A 22,587-nucleotide genomic window follows, 5' to 3' on the forward strand; every position below is an offset into this window, starting at 1 on the left:
CACATAAGGCCAGCCGAGGCCAAAAGCTGTACTCTGCTCAATGGTTTGTTTCTCTCATAATATTCCACCAGGAGCTGAAGAGAAGAAAAACTGAAAACACAGACTACTGCCTTTGAAATGGAAGAGTTTGAGATGAAGTTGTCTCTATTTTATTAGAAATGGCTTTTTAGGGTTTTCTAGTGTGTCCCAGTGTTTGGTGGGCAAAATACGTCAATACTGCCAAACAAATAATGACAGCTGTTCAGAAGTTTACCCCTTAAAACTAACCAAAATGGTCAATGACCCTTTGAAAGGTGGATTTATTGAAATCTCAACATATGTCTCCTTGTGGTTTGATGTCACTCTTGATTGATTTAATTGTGTGTGCATGTAGACTTAGATTTGCTAATATCTCAGCATAATACAAAAATTAGCAAAAACATGCTACATGAACGCCTTAACTCATAGTCCTAAAATACTGGACAGTGTGTATCATGGCGCTCTGACATTTATCACAAACTGTGTCTTCCTCAGCGTTGTACTCTATACCCTAAGGTCATTTTGTATGTATGCACTGCCTTGTGCATTGCCATATCATCATTTATAAAGCCATTCCAGGCAAAATTTCAGACTTTACCTTTACTTCCTTTGAATCCTTTAGTATGGAATCCACAACCTATGTTTTTGGACATTGTGCAATTTGTAGTTCCCAAAGTCTGAACAAGTTGGGAAACTATAAGCTTGAAGGTTTTCTGCCTCCTTTGCTTTGAAAAAATATACATCTACTTAGTGAGATGGATGATTTTACCTCCTGGAAAGTCTTGAATCCAGGGTTTCTGTGTGTGAATGTTTTAGCTGATCATTTTAACGTTTGATTGTTTTTGTTGTTGAAACGTTGTATTGCTGCTATTCTTGGCTAAAAGAGACCCCAATCTCCATGGGACTAAGTAAAGGTTAAATAACTAAATAAAACAGAGAAAGGTTAGGGATTTAATCTCTCTGGTTTTCTGACAGTCATGCAGTCACAGAGATGAGGTGGAGATGAATTTAGAGAGTAAGGTCTCTCTGTCTATTAACCTGATTGAACCTTACCAAAAACTAAAGATGATAATGATATCAAGAAGTTAGTAATTATGCGTTAATATCGTCAATGGTTTAATTTGTAAAAAGCCAGAGAACAACAACAAAACAAAGAAAGATGATCACCAGAGGTCAGGTGAACACTTGAATCATTGTCACCTTTATATTAATTGATAAACAGAAAGTGATTGAGACGCATAGTTTGTTAATATAACACATTAGCATGTTAAACAATTAGCATATTCATGTTATCATAAGGTCTTTAAATGATATCAAACTAAGATTTTTGTTTTATCTAGAAACTAAAAGGCCATTAATGTGTCCTTTCCTGAAAGCATCTTAATTCTAGATATTAGCAGATTGTAACATTAAAGTTGTCTCCTCAGCAGCTGCCAGTCTTCTCCATGCCATGGTGTGTAGAGCGTCCGATGGCTGCTGATCATGAAACTGCTGTGTGCAGTTTACTGACATCACCTACGTCGGTCCACAATGATGACAGGCAACACAAATATTTGAGAGGAAAGTGCCAATGTGACATAAACAAATCCTGAACAGTGTACAGTACAGGATTACTGGCACAAGTTGCTCATATTTACGCCTGTGTGCGCTCTGACAACACACACACACATTCCTCATTTAAAGGGCAGCAGCACTTTAATGAATTCATGACATATATTTTTGTCCTTATATGACCTCATGCTATGAACAGCCCTCAAGGATTTGGGTTCTGTCACTGAGTTGAAGGCAAACACACACATGCGCGCGCCAACACACACACACACACACACACACACACACACACACACACACACACACACACACACACACACACACACACACACACACACACACACACACACACACACACACACACACACACACACACACACACACACACACACACACACACACACACACACACACACACACACACACACACACACACACACACACACACACACACACACACACACACACACACACACACACACACACACACACACACACACACACACCTTCCTAACTGCAGAGTTAGAGTCCTGCTGGACCAGGTATCATAACCCTTCATTTCTCCTCAAATGCCTGTACTCTCTCACCTTCCTTCTGCTCCTCTTTTTCACTCATTTCCTCCATCTTTCTCCCTGCTCGTCCCTATGGAGCTTCTGAAAATAGCAGCCAAGGGAAAAGTGGGTCAGCTGCCATGCCGGGGTGGGAGGGGAGGGGGGGGTGTAGTGCATTTTTCTGTATGTTTCCCAACGATTTGTCCAAATACTGTACCTCCATGTCTTAGATTTTGGAGATTTTCTTTTCATGAAGTGTTGCACAACTGTTCTAAGACAAACAGTTTACTGTTTTTGCAGAGTTTCAGTGCACATGACACCTGAGCATTTTGCCTTATCTCATTTTTTGATAACAGAAATTGGCTAACAGACAACATAAGTAGTAAATCTAACAAAAACTGATGTTTTAAGCAGTGGAAGAGATCACAAGTTTTCAAAGAGTTGATGTCTTCACAATGTTTGTTTGATAAAACTCACCATTAATTTACTATTTTAAATGATATCCTCCTACATAATAATAATAATAATATTTTTTAAATAATAAATAATTTGATAATTGCAAAATTAGGAAAGTTAAAAATAGTTATATTTAGTCCACAAACCGACAAGGTGTGGGCTGAATGCTTTGGTTTATTATTCCCACCTTTTTTTCATAACATACTCTGTTTGGCAACTCTCTAACTATAAACCAAAACACAATGTTCAAAATGATTCATACAAAAAGAAGGAAGAAAACTGAAGTCACAGTCACATACTAAACAAGTAGGAGAAGTAGAACATACCATAAGTTACAATCATTTCAAAAATACCAATCCTCAAGTATTACCTTTATATTTTTCATCACCCTAAAGCCCATGTGTGATCTGGGGTACATTCAATCTGAAAGGACATGTTTCTTTTCAACAATGTAAAACATTTGAAACAGGCTTTCTAATCACACACATATTTTATACAATCAGCAGCCTTATGAGTATAAAACATCTTCTTGTGAAACAAAAGAAAGGTCAGTGTGTTCATTGCAACACGTGTCTATCTACTAAGTTGAATAATGGCAACTATAGAATCCGCTGATTGTTGTATCTTACACCTCGTTGTGGACTACAAATGGCCAATCACATGAAAGGGGAAATCCTTTATCACAAGGGTAAAACTTCAAGTTCAAGTTCACATCTCGAAAGCCTTTATTGTGAATGGAGATTTAAGGCAAAATACAACAACAGTACAAAACAAGCCAATAAACCTTGTTCTACTGTCAGGAGGGCGGGCTAGAACCACCCAACTAAGAACTGCAAAGTGTGCAAGGCAAACATCTCCTGAGAAAACCAAATCCACAGAGATAAAACTCTCTCAAAAGGGAAAGTGCCTGAAAGGGAAAAAGTCTTCTCAAATAAATCCCCTAGGAAATCCCCCTGGCTGTGCTGCTTACTGTTTACGTAAATCTCATTATATCAGCACATGATTGAAGCACATACACAACCTCTGTCCATTCAGATTCGATGATGTAGTCCCTACTATACTATAGCTTTAATGTTTAATCCTGAGCAGTCAAAATGCAATAAAAGATTCTTATGGTACAAGAGCATCGGTGTTACAAGGTTTCTAAAGTGAATTTGCACAACAAAGTTTGAACAATTAAGTGAGACCTTGTTGACGCTGTATAACTTTCTTCTGTATAATGCGTAGGCACACAGCTCTCAGACATCTGAGTGATCCCATTCAGGGTCAAGGATCGCTGCTGTTTTGACTGAAAGCCTCATTTATAACAGTGAAATACTGTCTGTTTTCAGCTGTGCACAAACTCAACTCATGTGGCCTTGTGGTTGAACTAATTCTCCGTTATGTGTTAAACTTGGCCTAATGGGTCCAATCCAAACATCACAGAAAGGGGGCTAGTGACTGAAAAAAAGGAGAGGTCCATGTGTGAGAGTATAAAAGTTATTTGTTTGTGCCTTTCAGAACGACACACAGAAGCATTTTCTGATCTGACAAAAAAAGTGTCAAGAAGTGCTTCAAACCACTGTTAAAGTTAGTTTGAAGGCAGTCAAGCTTTACTTCTTGTTGGTTAGCTTTGTTGTAGCGTCACTTGTTACAATGGCTCTTTAGTTAAAATCTTGGCGCTATGCAAGATTGATTGATTGATTGATTGATTGATTGATTGATTGGCCTCAAAGTGAGGCTTTGAGCTGAATTAAATGCTGTACCTTCTCCTGTAAGTGTTTGGGTTTAATATTGTTGATTTCGGGCTGCCAGTTAAGCTCAGTTGGTAGAGCAGGTACTGAGGACAAGCAATTTCACATTGCCCTAAATTATGATGATGGTGGTATAAAAGAACTGCTCTGAGTACATTAAACAGATCATTGACGTAAGCCATTTTTTAAATGTATCTGAAATATTTTCCGCAAAAAGAACAGCATAGAGATATAACTCTGGTGTAGATTCAACCTTAAGTTTACCTGGAATTCCTCTCACAACATTGTATATGCGTTTGCTAGCAGTGCAAAACTGTATATGCCAGTTTGGAGAATTGATCATGAATTGGAAGGATTCAATGCTTCTTTGCATTCTTTGAGTTCCAATTATTTTAAGTGTATTGTGTGCAGCTGGATACTTCCGGGTTCATATGAAACCTTGCCTTATTAAAGGCTTGTGAAATAAAAGGACAGGTATTTCTATAAACCATTTGTCAAACTTTTCTGTCAGGTCTACTGCCCAAACAACAATGAAGGCTCACAAACAATGATTTCCATTAAAAAAATGTTCCTGTCACAGCGGCTTGTTAAAGTCCACTAGTGTATTGCCTGCATCCTGTATCACCTATCTGACCTTTAGATCTTGCCTCACTTAGCATTTGGTTTTACAAAATGCAGCAGCTTGAATTCTTACTGGTTTGTATCAATCTGTATTTGACTTTTTTTTCTGTTCCAGTCACAATAAGGACCTCACTAGAAATGAGTAGCTCAGCATGTCCACATTTGACATAAATATGGCTTTGTTGTAGACCTATAGGGGACTGTTTAGTCCAGGTTGATCTTTACTTTGTATCACAGCGAGATGCAGCACAGCAGCCCAACCTAGTTTGTCATGGTTTGTCATTAAATGGGATCCAGGCGCCCTGAGGAAAAACAGCAACACTTAAGTGGTCTGTTGATGGGTAGTTTATCATCAGGGTCCCTGGACTGTAGATCATCACCTTAAGAGATAAATGTGTAGCACATTCAGAAACACATTTTCACAACGGTATTCATGTAAAACCCTTTAAAGAAACCATTCTTTTAAATTCAGTTTGTAACAATGTACAATAAGGGTAGGTTAAACGTGCTACACAAACACAAATCCTTATTATTTTTTGACTAGTTTATTTCAGAGGTATGTGGATGTATTGGATTTAGTCACTGATCCGTTCTCTGCTGTTTTTCCTAGGATTCAAGTGTCCTGTCTGCTCCAAGTCTGTGGCGTCCAACGAAATGGAAGTTCACTTCATCATGTGTCTAAGCAAGCCTCGCCTCTCCTACAATGGTAAGGATTGCCTTTGTCTGTAGTTATGTTTTCTTTGAATTGGATAAGGACACTGAAGATCTGGTATTTGAACTAAAACCAGTAATAATAAAATTAATATGGCCCTGGTTTTTTAAGGCCGTGTCCTTTTTATATTTATTAGTCATCCCAGTAGTAAGCTGAGTCTCTTGTCACTGCTTCTGTGCTGAAAAATATTCATGACAAAGTAGGTGGGTCTACAGACTGTTTGTTGTTGAGCTAGTCCTTCCAAAACACGATAAATATGAATGAGGGGAAATGAGGAAATCATTAAAATTCATAAAAGGAGTTTATACAACCCAGTATAATCATTCATGCTCTGCAGACCTGAAAAATACAAGCGCATCTTGCACTGCTAAGACCCCAAATGGAATTAAACCCCTGCTGTAGCATGTAACGTCTTTAGTTTCACAAGATGTTCCTGGCTCAATCACAGGCCATCGTGTCTGTATGTGAGTTCTATTTTTTATGTTTTATTCAACAGTGGATTACTTGTCTTAACCGACAAGAAGCCTGCAACACAGTTGCTCATATAATAGCAGATGTAGCATTGACTACCATGCCAAAGGGTCAAAACAATAACAAATAATGATAGTGAACTCATACTCCTGCTGATGCACACCTCGACAGCATATTTAATAAACATTAATAAAGTGCTGCATAACTGGCTGTCAGTCTCAGGGCTTTTCTCAATGGGTCCATGCAAGCACATGACTGAAAGCTACAGCTCTCTCTTAGTTTTTAATTTAACAATCTAGCATTTACACAGTATGGAAAACGGTAACATTTTAATTTCAACAATGGGTTATGGGTTAAAGATATGATGACAGGGAGGCATCTGTTTTGTATATTAATTAGCTTTCTCTGTACAGTTAAGCTAGATATAGCCCCCATTTTAGGAAAAAAATACAAATTATTTGTCCTCTGATACTGAACAACTATAGTTCCCATGAGCTAATTTTCATTCTACTCAGTCCTGCTCAATGGGTCTCACTATTTATTTTTTACTTGTTTACAATGATTTTATTGTCTTTCTGTATTTGTTTGATATCTATGCTTTGCTAAGGTTTGGGGATAAGGCTAAGTGGAAGGGACATTTTTTTTCATACAGATTGTCCATCCATCCATTTTCTTCTTTCTACTTCTTTCTGTCAGTACCTACAAGTTTGGGTTGACACGAACATTCACCAGTAGATTGAAAGCTTTGCCTCAGTTCCCTCTCCACCCCAACTGCATTACTGCTGACGCCGCACCATGTCAATCTCATGGTCCGTCTTTCCTGGCATAGAACCATGGAATCAGACTTTGAGGTGTTGACCATCATACCAATCGCTTTGCACTCGGCTGAAAACCGCCGCAATCCATGCTGGAGGTCCCAGCTTGATAAAGCCAACAAAACCACGTCATCTGCAAAGGCAGAGATGACATTTTGAGGACCCCCACCTGGAAACCCTCCTCCCCCAGCTGTGTCTTCAGATACTGTCCATGACAATCACAAACAGAATCCGTGACTAGGGACAACCCTAGCAGAGGAAGATACTCATCAGAAACGTGTCTGACTTTGTGCCGAGGATGTGGCTTTGGTCATACAGAGACTGGATGGTTTGTTGACATGGCCCCTGGACCCTATATTCCTTCTGAATAACCCACATGACCCCCCAAGGGACATGGTCATAGTCCTTCTCCAAATCCACAAAGCATGTTAAGACTCGATGAGCAAACTCCATTGCTCCCCCCATAAGCCCAGCAAGGGTAGAGAGTGGGTCCACTGTCCCACAGCCAGGATGGAATCCGCTTTTTTCTCCTGTATCCAAGTTTGACAATTAGTTGGAGCCTCCTTTCCAGCACCCCAAAGTAAACTTTCCCTTAGAGGCTGAATAGTGTGACACCTCGATTGTTGGAGCACACCCTTTAGTCTCCATCCCGGTCTGCCACTACACAGGCACTGTACTAGTAGGGCCGCTGTGGCTCAGTGGTAGAGCTGGTCGTCTCTCAAACAGAAGGTTTGGAGCTCAATCCCCAGCTCCTACAGTCCGATGTGTCCTTGGGCACTTAACCCCAAGTTGCTCGCGCTGCTTACAAAGGCGGCGTACAAAGGTGAAAGAATGGGATAGCTAATACTGATGGCCACTTGACATAGCAGCCTCTGCCATCTCTACCAGAAGACTAGAAAAGCACTATAAAGTATGAGTCCATTTGCCATTTACCTCCACATGACATTGAAGAGGCGTGTCAGCCAAGACAGCCCAACAATGTCCAGAGCCTTCAGCATCTGATGGTTTGCCAGAACTTGGTAGGACAGGCACAGACGGTCTTCTGGCCACAACACCTAGCAGCTGCTTCCACAGGAAGGCTTTGAACATGGACCACTCGTGCTCCATGTCCCCAACCCCATATGCACAATAAATTCTTCCAGAGGTGGGTGTCGATGACCTCATGGACAGGGGCCTCCGCCATATCTTCCTAGTTCACCCGCTCCTCTCTTCATTTGAGTGTCCAATACATATGGCCGCAGATCAGATGATACAACTACAAAGTCAATCATCAATCTCTGGCCTATAGGGTTCCAAGAACACTTGGTATTTGTTATGGTCAATTCACAAAGTCCAATTACAAAGCACCACTGGGGTTTAGATTGGGCAGGCTGTTCCTCCCAATCAACCCCCTCCAGGTGTTTCCTTCATTGACCAAGGTTGCGTTGAAGTCCCCCAGCAGGACTGTAGAGTCCCCAGATGGAACCCCTTCCCTGACCCCAACCCAGTATCTCCAAAAAGGCAGCAGACTCCATACTGGTATCAGGTGCATATGCACACACAACAGTCCGAGCCTTCCTCTCCATGACCTAGAGTCGCAGAGAGGTGATCATCTCGTTCACTGGGGAAATGAAAAACATTACTTTACTCCTCACCTTAATATTAACCTCAGTTAACATTTTTCAAATGAGTCCCTCATTCCAAGTAGTCTACAGTAGACTATGATGTTCATTTTTTGTTCTAATAGAGTAAAATAGAAACATATTAACTAGGGCTGGGCACGTTAAGGCGTTATTTTCGCATTAACTCATTAATTAATTATCGCTGACAATTATTTTATCTCGCATTTTCTTATTGTAAAAGTCTGTTGCTCACTGGCTTTTATTTTGTAAAATTCCATCGTGAGCGAGCCTAGTATGTTGCTTACTGCTGCGGTGCTCATAGGAAAGAGGAAACAGTCAGAAAATAATTGGCGGATAATCAAGCATGGAGAAGGGTACGGAACTTTTACGTGGCCATTTTCATTTTAAAGTTCTTCCAGACGGCGCAGTCGACAGAGCCAAAGTTATCTGTAACCACTGCGAATTTTCTTTTTCACCGGAGTACTTGATAAGTACTCCAAAATATGTTGCAGCCAGAACCTCAGGTGGATGCTGAAAGGTCGTTTCACTTGTCTTCACTTTATTTAAGCGTTTAACAAAGACCCAGTACCTTCATTCACTCTGCCTACGAGTCTCTTCAGCTGCTGAATAATAACTACAGCTTTCTTGCTAACTCCGGAGCATCACAACAACAAAACTCTTCTTCGCTGAACTCTGCATGTCACTGTCACTCACATGTGCAGCGCATTTAATTAATAACATGTCAACATCAACTGCTTGAATAATGTTGCAGTTCAGAAAAATACATTAACATTAGCAACTTTGAAGATGAATTCAAAAAGATTATAAACTAAAGAATTTCAAAATGACAAGTACAACAAAAATTTGTTTGTGGGGTCCCCGATAACCAAACAATAAACATCATGTTCTCAATTGACCTGTCACACTCTTCCCCCACTTTAAAAATTATACCTCTTAGCCTAAAACCTTTCTGGGCAGTTTTTTTTTATGTAACAAACAGGATGACATTATGCCCTTGCAGTGGCAATAAGCTTTAGTTTTGTATTTATTTGCTTTGATTACATTGTTTAAGCTGAGAAGTACATTTACAATAAAAGTGCGCTATACACTACTTTTGAATTCATTATTGGATTTTGCGTATAACAATGCGATTAATCGTGATTAATCACAGGAACTCTGCGGTTAAAACTTTAATCGTTGCCCAGCTAATATTAACAGGTTGTGAATGACAAGTTGCTACAATGGAGACATGTGTACCAGGATAGAGGAGTAGCAAAGAGCAATAAACCTCTTATCCAAATATGGTCACTCAAAAAAGTAGTCTACATTGGTTAAATCCACTTTGAAGACCTATTATCTTTGGTATAAGAGAAGACTCTTTCATCAAGTAAATGTAAAAATCCTCTTTTTCTAAAAAATAACAACTGGAGTGATGAGCATGATTTGCAACAGACATTGTTAAATGCCTTTCAAAGAAAGAACATTTTGACCCTTCAGTTCCACATACGTTACTTGCCAAAAGCTGTTGTTCAGCGGCTTGCCTTATCTTCTTTAAACATAAACTAACTTATTTAAAAAAGGCTAAGTGTGGTATTATACAAGTTAGTTTACTATCAATGATATTGAGGGTTAGTGCTCTGCTGGGTTTCTACATAATGTTAGAAAAGCTACTGTGTGTAACTGTGCAGGGCTGTGAGAGCCGACAATGTCAGGCTCTTTTATTTGGCTTTATTGATCGTCTGTGTAGAGCTGCTGTGTTCCTCTGTTAGCTCATCCCTCACTGTCTCTCCCTGATGCTACTCTCTCTTTCTCCATGTTATTCAACAACTGGTTGATTGATTGGATTTTGTTGCTGCTTATCTATTACTCCTGAGTGTTTTTACGTTTTGGAGTACTGCTGCTCTTGTGCTCTTAGCCAGACTGAGTCCTGCTGGAATCCATTGAGTAATGGCAAATGCATCTAAATGTCCCTTATAAATATTTGGATCACAAGCTTCTGTACACGATCACTTGCTTTCACTAGCATACTAACTGTCATGATTTGGTCTTATTTAGTTTTGTATTTCAGCGTTTAGGACACAGAGGGGACGAAACACAGAGACTAAATAGACATAGGGTAATCAGACACAGGTCAGACTAACAAGACACAGGTGAGGACAATCAGGGCAATCACACAGGGAAACACACAGAGGCAGGAACAAAATACAAGAAACACTGAGGAGAACTACAACCTAAATCATGAAACACTAAAGACACACAGAACTCAAGAAAGTAACAAAAACACACTAGAACATAAAGAAACACCAGGGTACAAAGTTACAAAATAACACACGAAAAACTAAAGACTAAACTATGAAACATTAGGACAAAAACACACAAGGGAAACAAGCAACACTAGGATAAACAGGAGAAATTAAAACATGGAAACCTAAACGCTGAAATACAAAACTAAATAAGACCAAATCATGACACTAACACTACTAACATTAAGCAAACCACTATTGTAAGACAACTAATCAGTGGTGTAGTGCATGGGTATACACATGTTTATGGAGTATACCCTCCTATGTTTCAGTCTCCATAGGTTATACCCACTTCTAAATCCCCTCTGAGTCAAACCAATGATTGATTGACAATAGTCAGTAGTATGCTGCAATTTTTTTTCCTAGGATGGTGAAGAGATGACCTACTCTGTCTCTAATTGGCTATAGTACACACAAACTAAATATGCAATTAGTCTCATGTGTCACTGTTTATAACAGAGGCTGTTTATCCTCTACTGGAGGGGACACTTAAAATGATTTTGGCACTACACCACTGTCAAAAAACAGCTTTATTGTTATTCTGTTTGGTTCATGGAACACCAAAAATGTATTCCTTGGAGCTGAAGCAGATGAAAACTCCAAAACTGTTTTCGTTTTTCTACATTTTAAAAAGCTGTTCATAAAACTTTTTGGTAAGATTTTATGATTTTATGTGAGTCTAATGGGTGTGAATGTTTTTGTGTTGCTTGAGTCTCTTACCAAAGGTAACTTTCTGTCTCTGTGATAGAAAATAACGTTTTTTGAATCTTGAATATTTTCTCCTTCTTTATACCAATAGCTGTAAATCATTTGTTTGTCTATTAAAATGAAAGTTTTTTTAATCAATTTTTAAGGTTAAACCTTTGTTTTTAATCATTTGGAAATTGGAAGTAGAATATCAATCTGGAATTATTCATTTGATTAAGGCTCTTTGTTTGATTAGAAGCACCAGACTGATTCAATCAACCCCAATGCAAGACAGAAGTGTCAATAAAAAACATAACTTATATATGATATGAGCAGCTGCCAAGCTTGTCACATTAAATCACATTTGACTGGATATGTTCATATAAAGTCGCCCCAGTTCGAGACGAGTCATCATAAATTTTAATTTAATACAGATCATGAAAGATATATTTCTTTCTTATGAGAAATAACTCTGATGTTTTCATGTCATATCACCTTTTATTTATTAAGAAATAAATGATGAAATAAAACTGAGGGACATCATTTTTGTTTTGTAGAACAAGAGACTAAAAGTAGAAAAAATGTCCATAAGTGAAGCCTATACAACTCAAAAAAACTGTAAAGGCTTTACATTAAAGTTGTGACGTTTGTTAAGCATGGTGCTCTCAAGAGACTGAGGTTGAAATCTCACATGGAACTGTAAAATAAATTGATTTAGTGATCGTAAAACATTTAGTTTTATTCAGAACATTGCGATAATTCGTTTTTTTCAACCTTCAGACACTAAACAAATACCTGAATAAATGCCAAAACTTCATGTAATACAGATATTACACAAACTCTTTAAAGTTTATGAAACATGTTAAGTGATTTCAGAGAGTGAAAAAGCATTTTGTCTAATCAACTCAGTCTTGATTGTTGAGTGTTGATATTTATGAATGAAAAAAATGAAATGAAATGAAATGAAAAAAAAAAGTCCACACGGACCACTGAGTCATATAACTGCCTCGGACACACTATCGACCCTCCAGTCTACTCTAATTAATTCCTGGGCGACCACTCCCAGTTGCTTGGAGACACGTGATTGACAGCCGTCATTTCTGTTCATGGCCCCCCAGTAACTCGTTGATTGACATTTACTTGCTCAACTCAAGACTGTTTACATGCACCATCGGTTTGATCTGGAGCCTGAAGGTCACCTGGTAGAAGTGTGTGTGTGTGTGTGTGTGTGTGTGTGTGTGTGTGTGTGTGTGCGTGCGTGCGTGCGTGCGTGCGTGTGATGGTTTGTGTGTATGCATTGAGGGGACAGTGTTGTCTTGTTTCTCATAATAAGGATAAAGTAACCACACAGACTAAATCATGTAACGTTGTTTGAGGGAGGCAGAGGAGGGAAGTAATTTTACAGCTCCACAAATAGCTGTCAACTTGGCCCACAAGTCCGATGCAGTAAAAAATAATGTACGCTTGAAGCCTGCAGCCTTATTCAGACTGTGAGGGGGAAAGATTGAGTGACAGAGACAGAGCGAGGAGAGTGAAACTGTCTTAAAGAAGATGGGATCCAGAGTGATGGAGTACCCTGATGGCTGATAACAGAGGAGAGGAGAGAGGGTAAAAGGAGAACTACTCCCATAACTCCTCCTTTTTTCCCTACCGTTCTGTCTCTCCTGTCACTCTTTATTTTCAGCAAATTACTCTCTCTCATTCTCTCCTTGTACCTCCGTCCTCTGTGAGTCTGTCTGTCTGTCTGTCTGTCCAGCTCTGTTCCCTTTGTGTAATCTCTCTGTAATTTCTCTCTCTGTGTTCTCCTGGGTTTTTTTGAGAATCACATAACGGACCGAGTTGCTGCTTATCTCGTTTCCCAGCATGCTCGGGGGTCTATTGTCAATCACCTGGGCCTTCTGACGCTCGCACATCAGCACATCTCTGAGGAAGGACATTTCCCAAGTGTCCCTTTTCCCAACATGTTCTTAAAAGCATCAAGTCATCTGCATACATGTAGTTCATTAAGAGTACAATAGAGCCACTGAGCTGAGTCATTTTTTGTGTCCGATTAATTTATGTTTAGAAGTGTTGTTCATACAGTAATCTTACTTTTTTAAAGTGTTTTGTCAGCCCTATTTTCCATGACCATTTCCATTAAACTTTTCATACATTTAATGGTCGTGTCACCTTTAGATTGTTTTTGTTACTGTTGCTCGTATGGACTATTATGTCTTCAGCTCAAAAATATAATCTGTAGCCTCGACATTTCTTCCACTTTTAGTGGTTTATTTACACTCATCGTCGGTGTGAACATATAGGGAAGATGGGAACAACCAGATTTATTGAAATATTAGCACGTCTTGCATCTTATGAGCTTAAATTGTCTGATGAATAGGTTTTTTTCAGCAATTGTTGCAGCCTAAAATGCCTGATTTATGCTATCCTGTTCCTCGGTTTAAAACAGTAGAGTCAAGTTTTATTATCAATACTTCTATCTAAGCTGTAGGGCAACATTAGACTCAAAGCTAGTGTTGTGTCTTCATGTCCTCTGGCTGCTATATTTAACCATCTAGCTATTGTATGTATTTATGGAAACACTGTATGGTATGAAAATCAAGTTGTAATGTAACTTTGAAGCCAAAGGCCGTATGACTGCAGGGCTTTTGTTGTGTGTCATACCCCTCTATCTCCTCTGTTTCATTTCTGCATCGATCCTATTTAATAAAGGGGAATAAATAATAATGATAATCTTAAATTCAATTTATTGGGTTATCCAAAACAGTGAAGGAGTAGTCATCTTCAGAACAAAAACCTGTCAGAGGCTCATTAGTAATATGCTCCTCAGATGCAAGAAGTACTTTTCCTTGTTCAAGTTAAGGATTGGCAATATATCAAATTAACACACTGATTACAAAATATCTATATAGTAAACATCTGACACACGTTTTTTTTACATTAATAAAAAAAAAACAATTTCCCCAAGTGAAACTTACTGTCCCATCTTTGCTGCTCTGAATGACTGACAAGTAACAACTTTGAGCTTACATTTCTGGAGTAAACAATGGAAACACAAAGTCTAACATTGGACTGGAATCGCTGGTGTTGGCAAACGTTGCATGAGATTGTGTGAAGCAGGCGAAGGTTATAGGTATCAAACTGAGTCCACGTGAGCTGACCACTTGATCTTTTCTGGGCTCGGACTTCGCATGATGATATTACCCTCTCGCTAAATATAACCCCTCGCAGAGAGAAAGGGGGGCGTCAGATACACACTCAGTTTGTAGAGTAGAGCCTGGAGAGTGGTATGAAGACATAGAAAGCAGGAGATATGTCAGTGAGCAAACGGTAAGAGAGAGAAAGGCGAAGGATACGAGACATTCAGTTTTGCTATTGTAGCTCAGGTCACCAGAGGACACTGAAAGAGAGAAGAAAGAGGAAGAGTGTGTGATTCAGGGGAGCAAAGATCCACTCCTCTCACTCATAATTGATGTGAGACGGTGGATGCCAAATGCCTTTTCGGTTGGCAGGCCAGCAGGAAGAAGAGACAGCTGAAAGTCAAGAGGGAGACAGGCAGGTGAGAGAGCTGATGATTGAGAGACCCCTGAAAGTCTGCATGACCTGGGAGCACACATGGACTGCCCCCAAGTGATCAATCTTTTCAACTGATTTCATTGAAGACACTTCTATTTGGTACAGTTCAAATCAGTTCAATTTTAGAAAAATCTATTAAATTCTACTCTTTGTTTACATCAAGGTTGCAGAAACAATTTAGCCAAACCAAATAAGGATATGAGAATCAAATAATAGCACTAGACAACAACTATATGTGTGGCAATACCACAAAACTATAAATATTAAAAAAATATGATAAACCAAAAAACACACAAGCTAACAATAAATGATATCAAACAAAATATATGAAAATTAAGCCATTTCAGCATCAAATTAATTTGAATTGATCCAAAGCGTTTTATTTGACAAAGTAAATGGTTGCAGCCCTGTGATTGGCTGGCGACCAGTCCAGGGTTTACCTCACCTCTGGCCCAATGACAGCTGGGACCGGCTCCAGCCACCTCAAACCTTGCCCGGGATAAGTGGTTTTCGATAATGGATGGATGTTAATGGGGTTTCCTTGGCTTTTAGAGCCTCAGGTGGACACTTGAAGAACTACACTTTTTTTTTGTATTTCCACATTGGCTTCATTTTTCAACACTGGACTTTGTTGATTGGCCATGTTTATGTCTGTCTTTTATTCCCTGCATCTGTCTGCCAAACACTTTAGTTCAGGCCACTACTGCCACAACCGTTTAAATTTATTCATGATTCACTGAGGTGGTTAAACTTGACGTAAACATTGCCTTGTCCTTTACCAAAGTCCCTTTATGATACCTAAATTCTACTTGTGCTATTAACCATAATAAGCATGTCCATGGTCAGTAAGGGACTGGTTTCACACATTAATATGCCACCGACGAAGCAGCGAGAGCAACTTGGGGTTAAGTGTCTTGCCCAAGGACACATCAGACATGTTGCTGCAGGAGCCGGGGATTGAACCCCTGACCTTCCGAATAGGAGACGACCAGCTCTACCACCTGAGCCGCAGCCGCTACTGTTGAATGATGAACTGTTGAATGTCACAAAACATGTAGCAGCTGAAAAAAAACTCTATTGAAAGGAGTCTGAATGAATGTTTCTGAAATGTAACCTTTCTGATGGATCTGTATACATCTGTTTTGATACGACTTTAAACTACCAGCTTTGTAAGACGGTATTATGTCAATGTTGAGTTACAACGATTCCAAGTTTAATCCCACTTTGTTGAACTTTAGGAACAGTTTCCTTTTGGATTAATCATTACAGTAATATGGATGACTGTAAATTTTGACATCAATCAACAAGCTGATTCAGTACCTGCAAGTGGGGGGGAAGTTTTTGAATATTTCATGATCTAAACAGCTGATTGTCTTTAAACTGGCTGCATGGGCGCTTTCATGCTGCCAATAACAGGACAAATTTAGATCAGATCATCCCATAGAACTTTTTTTTCCCCATGGAAACCCTTTGACAGGCTCTGCTGTTCAAATAGGCGAAGACAAACAACTTTCTATTTTTGTAACATAGGTGCAGAGGTGGAAAGTAGCAAATTACATTTACTTGCATTGATGTAGTTGAATACTTTTTTGATTTAATTGTACTTTTTAAGAAGTTTTTAAAATATGTCATTTTACTTAAGTAGGTAACATTAAGTTTTGTTTAAGGTTAATTATTTTACTTCACTACATTTTTAATCACAACCGTTAGAGCTAAAAAACAAAACAATTAGGCCTAAAAAGGGTTTTAAATGTTGTGTGTCAACTTGTTTTATTTTGTAAAGATTTACCTTAACTTATTAAACAACTTTGAGATTTAAATTCTCCTCTCCTTTTTGCACTACACAAGAGAGAGCCGTTGTTAAAAAAGTAACTAAAACTTTTACTTAAAGTAAAAACAAGTTACTTTTTACTTTTACTTGAGTGCATTTTTAATCTGGTACTTTTACTTGTACTTGAGTAAAATTTGATCAAAGTACTTGTACTTTTATCTAATTAAAATATTTTCTGTCCACCTCTGCATAGGGGTAAGGACACTTTCTATTGAACATTTCAGCATCCAAAGACCACCACTAGAAGGTATTCAATCTCTGAGTAGTTCTTAAGAATGGTGGTGCTTGTTGTACTATAGTAACTGGGTTTAGCCTGGGGAAAAGTATCATAAGGTCATGTGCTGGTACTAATGAGTCAAAGCCCACTTATGTTGCTCTTAGATTCTCAGAGGCTTTCAAAGTTAACAAAAACACATCATAATGAGCTCTGGCGTTCATATGGAGTCAGTGGAGGTAACTTTAACAGTGTTGACGCTCTCCTATCTGATCTACTTAGAAATCTTGCAGCTGCAGTTTGTACTGCAGTCAGTTTAAAGAGTTTTGGCCTGAAGCAGCACTACGTTGAGTTATGGCTCTAACTTTATCCAGATGACCTCATTTTTTTTTTTTCACAGGTGAAGGAAACAAGATTGAACAACCCTCTTCCCTTGATTATTACAGCTGGGGTCAGATGTTGACTTTAGATTTAATACACGCTCGCACACACAGCCAAGCATGAACCGCTGTGTCTCTTGAAGGACTGTGGGACTTTTTCTGGGGTAGATTAATCTTTGAGTGCTTCCTGGTTGGATTTGTATTCCATGTATATACAAGGTAGAGGAGGAGTGGCGATGCTGTATTGTTTTTTCAGACAGAGCATGCAGATTCCAGAGAGAGATTTAATCTGAAGCGCTCTGTTGGAGAGATGCTGGGGTTGTTTCAGGAGGAGGAGGGGGCGACTGAGGATGGAGGGATGTAAGGATGTTCTACAGTGAACAAAGGAATAACAGAGGGGGGGTCATACGAGGAGAGAGAGATAGAGTGAGGGCAAAGGAGGGGAGAGAAGAGAGGGGTTATGGGAGTTTGTTGAAGAACTAAGCTGATTTGCAGTCTGAGCATATGTCTTCTGTCTCGCTGCCTCACAGTCTACTCTCTGTCCTTATGTGCCCTATATCCCTCCATCCCATCCCATCCATCTATCCATCCATATATATCTATTCTACAGATGTATTAATAAAGGAGATAAACATAAGAGGTATTACTGAACAATTTGATCTGAAATCCACATTATTTAATATTTAGTAAAGAGGAGTACTCTAAAAGGCCATTTCTCCTGTATGTGTGTGTGTGTGTGTGTGTGTGTGTGTGTGTGTGTGTGTGTGTGTGTGTGTGTGTGTGTGTGTGTGTGTGTGTGTGTGATTTTCCGTTGGCTGTTGGTCTATAAGAGAAACGCAAATTAATTTCATTCATTATCATCAACCATTTACAGTGTCTTTGCAGAAAATGCAGATTTGAACCCGCTCATGTTGAAGTTTCTTTTGGAATTAATTTAAAGCTGCACCTTAAGGAATGTGAATGACTCCATGTTTTTTTTTTCTCTCTGGAGGTGCTGATATGTCCCGTGTCCGAGTTGGAGTGAAATTTATCTGTTTTTCTAACTGATGGAGATGGCACCAGTCTCTGCAGGGTCATAAAACACTCTCGGCCTTACCGGCATGTGGTCAGTCCAAACGGACAGGTTATTTCCCTCTGAGATTTATTCTACAGGATGAAAGTCTAAACAACATGTTTTAGCAGGAAAAGATTGAGTTCCTCTTGTGCTGAGACCAGATGTGAGATCTTGTGGGGTCCAAAGATCTCTGTAAGGAAGCTGCGGAACCAAAGTTCTGGGCTGGACAGTGTTATTTTGTCACATTTACAAACAAAGTCACTCCACTCGTGGGCGAAGAGCCCTTTGTTCACGTTCTGTTCTCCCAATAGTACACGTTACAAAACACGTTCATATTTGTAATACCAGAACAATCACATGATATCTTCACATGATTATATGTTTTAAATGCAACATTTGTGGAACCAGTTGAGGTGAAGTGTCATTGCTGAACTCAATTCTAATTCACATTATTTTAAACTATTTTATATTAAAATGGTTTTAATCCTTTCAGTTTCTGGTTTTCATTCCTATTGTCCGTAGAAAAAAAAAAGAAACTAAGTCGCAACCTCAACTTTAAATCATTGACAAAGCCATTCTGTTGTTTTCCCCAACACATTCATGACAGCAGCTTGGTGTTCCTAATGCTTGAAAATAGGTCTGTGTTGTGTCTTTGGTGGTTAGTTAGCACATCCCATGTACAGAAGCTGCCAAGATGGCTTATAATCCGACCTGTGGCTCCTTTCCTACATGTCATTCCCCACTCCTTCCCTGATTTCTGACTCTGTCCACTGCCCTGTCTTTCCAATTATGACATAAAAATCACAAACATAAATCACATGCAGAACTGATACTAGTAGAGTATATATCATCAATTGAAGGTCGGACTGCTGCCTTATTGGACGAGCTAGGTCAGCTGGGTTGGTCAAGTGCCATACACTTATGGTGTTATGTCTTTCAACTATTTTATTTTTGTATTAAAGCTTAACACCCTTATTTTTTGTATTATTGTTCCATAATGTTTATATGAACTGTATATGTTTATTGTTAATTAATGCATCATTCAGAGGATTCAGATAAGAGCCTGGGAGATATATCATTCATCCATTTTTCCTGAATCTGATGACATGGGAGATTTAGAAAGGTTTTTATGAGCATGATTATGTATTATGGGAATACTTAAGATTTGAAGCTAAATGTTTCGGGGCTTCAAATGTTAACGTGCATAAAACGTTATGTTATCAACTCACAGGGCAGAAGCGGAACAACTTTCCAGAAAAGTTTTGACTACAATTGAACCAAATATAAATTCTGTATTATGAAAAAAAAAATGTAATAAACTTTTTTTGAGAATATTAAATCACCTTACATGTAGACCATTTAAACACCTTTTTTAAAGCCTACATTCATAATAACAGTTACTTGGGTAAAAAATTTCAATTTTTCTATGATGATGAGTTTCCACATGATGGTCTGGTAATTTTTCTCCTGTCCAAACAGCCTTGAGACTTCTTATTCATCTTGAATTTGGTTCTTGTGCATGTTTATTGGCAAAGCAGGAACTATCCACTTCATTTACTGCATGTAATGCACCAACCTGCTGTCCTTACTGCTCCCTGCTGTGTTTGATATATGCTGCCGGAGTCTGAAATTGTGGCTGTCTTCGGTGCATACTGATGTATGTTCTCCTGTTTGTGTTTCTGTGTGTGTGTGTGTGTGTGTGTGTGTGCGCCTGCCACTTTAGATGATGTGTTGGCGAGGGATGCCGGTGAGTGTGTGATTTGTCTAGAGGAACTGCAGCAAGGGGACACCATAGCCAGACTGCCGTGCCTCTGCATCTACCACAAAAGGTGACACACACACACACACACACACGCTCAAACACACAATCACACACACACACACACGCTCAAACACACAATCACACACACACACACACACACACGCTCACACACACAATCACACACACACAGAAATGAATCATTGCCTGTTATATAATGTTGCACTTCTTTTAATTAAATCTACTTCCTGCATGGCAATAAAAAACTTTCCTTAAAGATGGACATTGCTTGTTGACTTTGAATTAGAGGTTGTTTTTGTATTATCACTGGATAATGACAGAGCTGTGCGGTGCAGTTTTTAAACATTCCCAGTCAGGTAAACTATCTGTCGTCTTTTAAAAAAGAATCATAAACAAATGTGAACAGGCTAAAGACACCCGAAGGCTGCTAGTGTTTAGTTGCGTGGGTATTACCCATGAGTCTTAGCGCTTTCTCAGACAAAAGGATATTGCTTCTTTAGTTTTTCCTCACGTTTCTATGTAATTAATATTTTGAATATAGGCTATTTATAATGTTTACATATTAAATGTAAATTTTAATTAACAGAACATTTTTGCTGTTCACGTCTGCGTTTGCTTTCCATCACGTGAACTTTTCATCTCTCCACAAACAGCACCCTCTTCCTGTTTTGTGCCATAAAGCAGATCAGCTGATTTCCATCCCGGTTTAACTCAATGTTTTAATAAAACTCACAGATACTTTTTTAATGTAGAACATTAAAAACACAGGTGCAAATCATAGTTTAATTCATAAAGGACAAATAATAGCATTAGACATTTAAATATAGAACACAGAGAAACATGATCCATCATTTCTACTGAACTTTATTTTTTGAGATGAAGTAATGCATTGATTGGACTTCACAGTTATATGACAGATAACTACTTTCCAATCTTTTATTTGCAGCAACATTAGCATTAAAATTAGCATCCAGGATTCCGATGAAGCAGTTCTTCCAAACCTTTTTCCCGGCATTTTCTGCCTGAAGATAACAATACTGGTTCAAAAATAGTATCAACCAAATACAACTGTGAAGTGCTTGAGCATGTTTAATGTAGACTTTAACTTGTACCTTACAACAATGCAAAAACATGGATTTATTCTTAATAGAACTTGTACAGGAATAAATCGTACACAGACTTTTTGCTATATATTAGAATGTATACTATTGTTAATACAATACAACAGTTCTTTCAAGGACTTCTTTAAATTGAAATACTTCAAGTTTGCTTTATTTGTTCTCTGTATTTCTCTGTAATTTAACTTAACCTACATTTTAAAATGCATACACCCCTTATAGATGTGTGCATATTATGGCGCTGATATTATTACTGCTTTTATTTCGATTGCTATTTCACTGAGGTAAAAGAGTTTCCTCTGAGAATTACAAGAAGAATTACAAGAATCACAGAAAGTGGATGAGAATGTGGAGGTACATTTGAGTGTGCTGTAACACTGCTGTTATGTTTCCTCTCGGTCTCAATTATATATTGTATATTGTCTCTTCTGCTGTTGTGGGAGTGCATGGAAACCTTCCAACTTGCCCACTTGTTACTTTAGCAACAATCCTCTGTAGTAGGCCTACTGAATCATTTAAGATAACTGTACAATTCAAGTGTTATCCTATGAAATGTCTTGCATTATCAAATTCATATTCATTTGTTAAATTCAGGGCTGATGACCTTTTGAGTTCATTATGTAAATCTTTGAATGGCTTTAATATACACACACAATATCCTCTGTATTAGCAGCTGCATTATATGTGCATGTGGTCTGACAACGTGTTTGTGTGTTTGTGTGTTCCTCCAGCTGTATAGACTCGTGGTTTGAGATCAATCGGTCCTGCCCTGAACACCCCTCTGACTGACTGATCACCAGGCCCATTATGAACACTGTTCAAGGTGAGAAAAAGAACACACACACACTTCAGTCTGAAAGCTGATTATTGCCACATATGTATGACTGTGTGATATGTGAGACTGTGCTTGTAAACTTCCTTCAATGACGTAACAGATTTAATGTATTTAACTGAGTACAGAATCATTTGAACTGATAATTGGTAGAAAATGTTCCGCAGTCATAAACAATTTAGTTTGCCCGAGGGCACTTGCTCACGCTGCGACCAGCAGCAGGTCACGTTGTAGTTGAGTTGATAAAAACGTTTAAAAATCGACTTTAAATACAACATACAAATGT

The 22,587-nt window shown here is 38.7% G+C and overlaps 1 protein-coding gene across 1 annotated transcript in view; it reads left to right on the plus strand.

The window, feature by feature from the left end:
- Nucleotides 1-22,587, plus strand: part of znrf1 (zinc and ring finger 1) — a 61,862-nt gene that overhangs the window by 36,723 nt on the left and 2,552 nt on the right. The window contains exons 2-4 of the mRNA XM_061036316.1: nt 5,541-5,636; nt 20,295-20,400; nt 22,201-22,292. Of these exons, the coding sequence (XP_060892299.1) occupies nt 5,541-5,636; nt 20,295-20,400; nt 22,201-22,258 (260 nt within the window). The 3' untranslated portion in view covers nt 22,259-22,292. The remainder of the gene's footprint in view (nt 1-5,540; nt 5,637-20,294; nt 20,401-22,200; nt 22,293-22,587) is intronic.

This window comes from Labrus mixtus, chromosome 4 (assembly GCF_963584025.1).
Source record: "Labrus mixtus chromosome 4, fLabMix1.1, whole genome shotgun sequence".
NCBI lineage: Eukaryota > Metazoa > Chordata > Actinopteri > Labriformes > Labridae > Labrus > Labrus mixtus.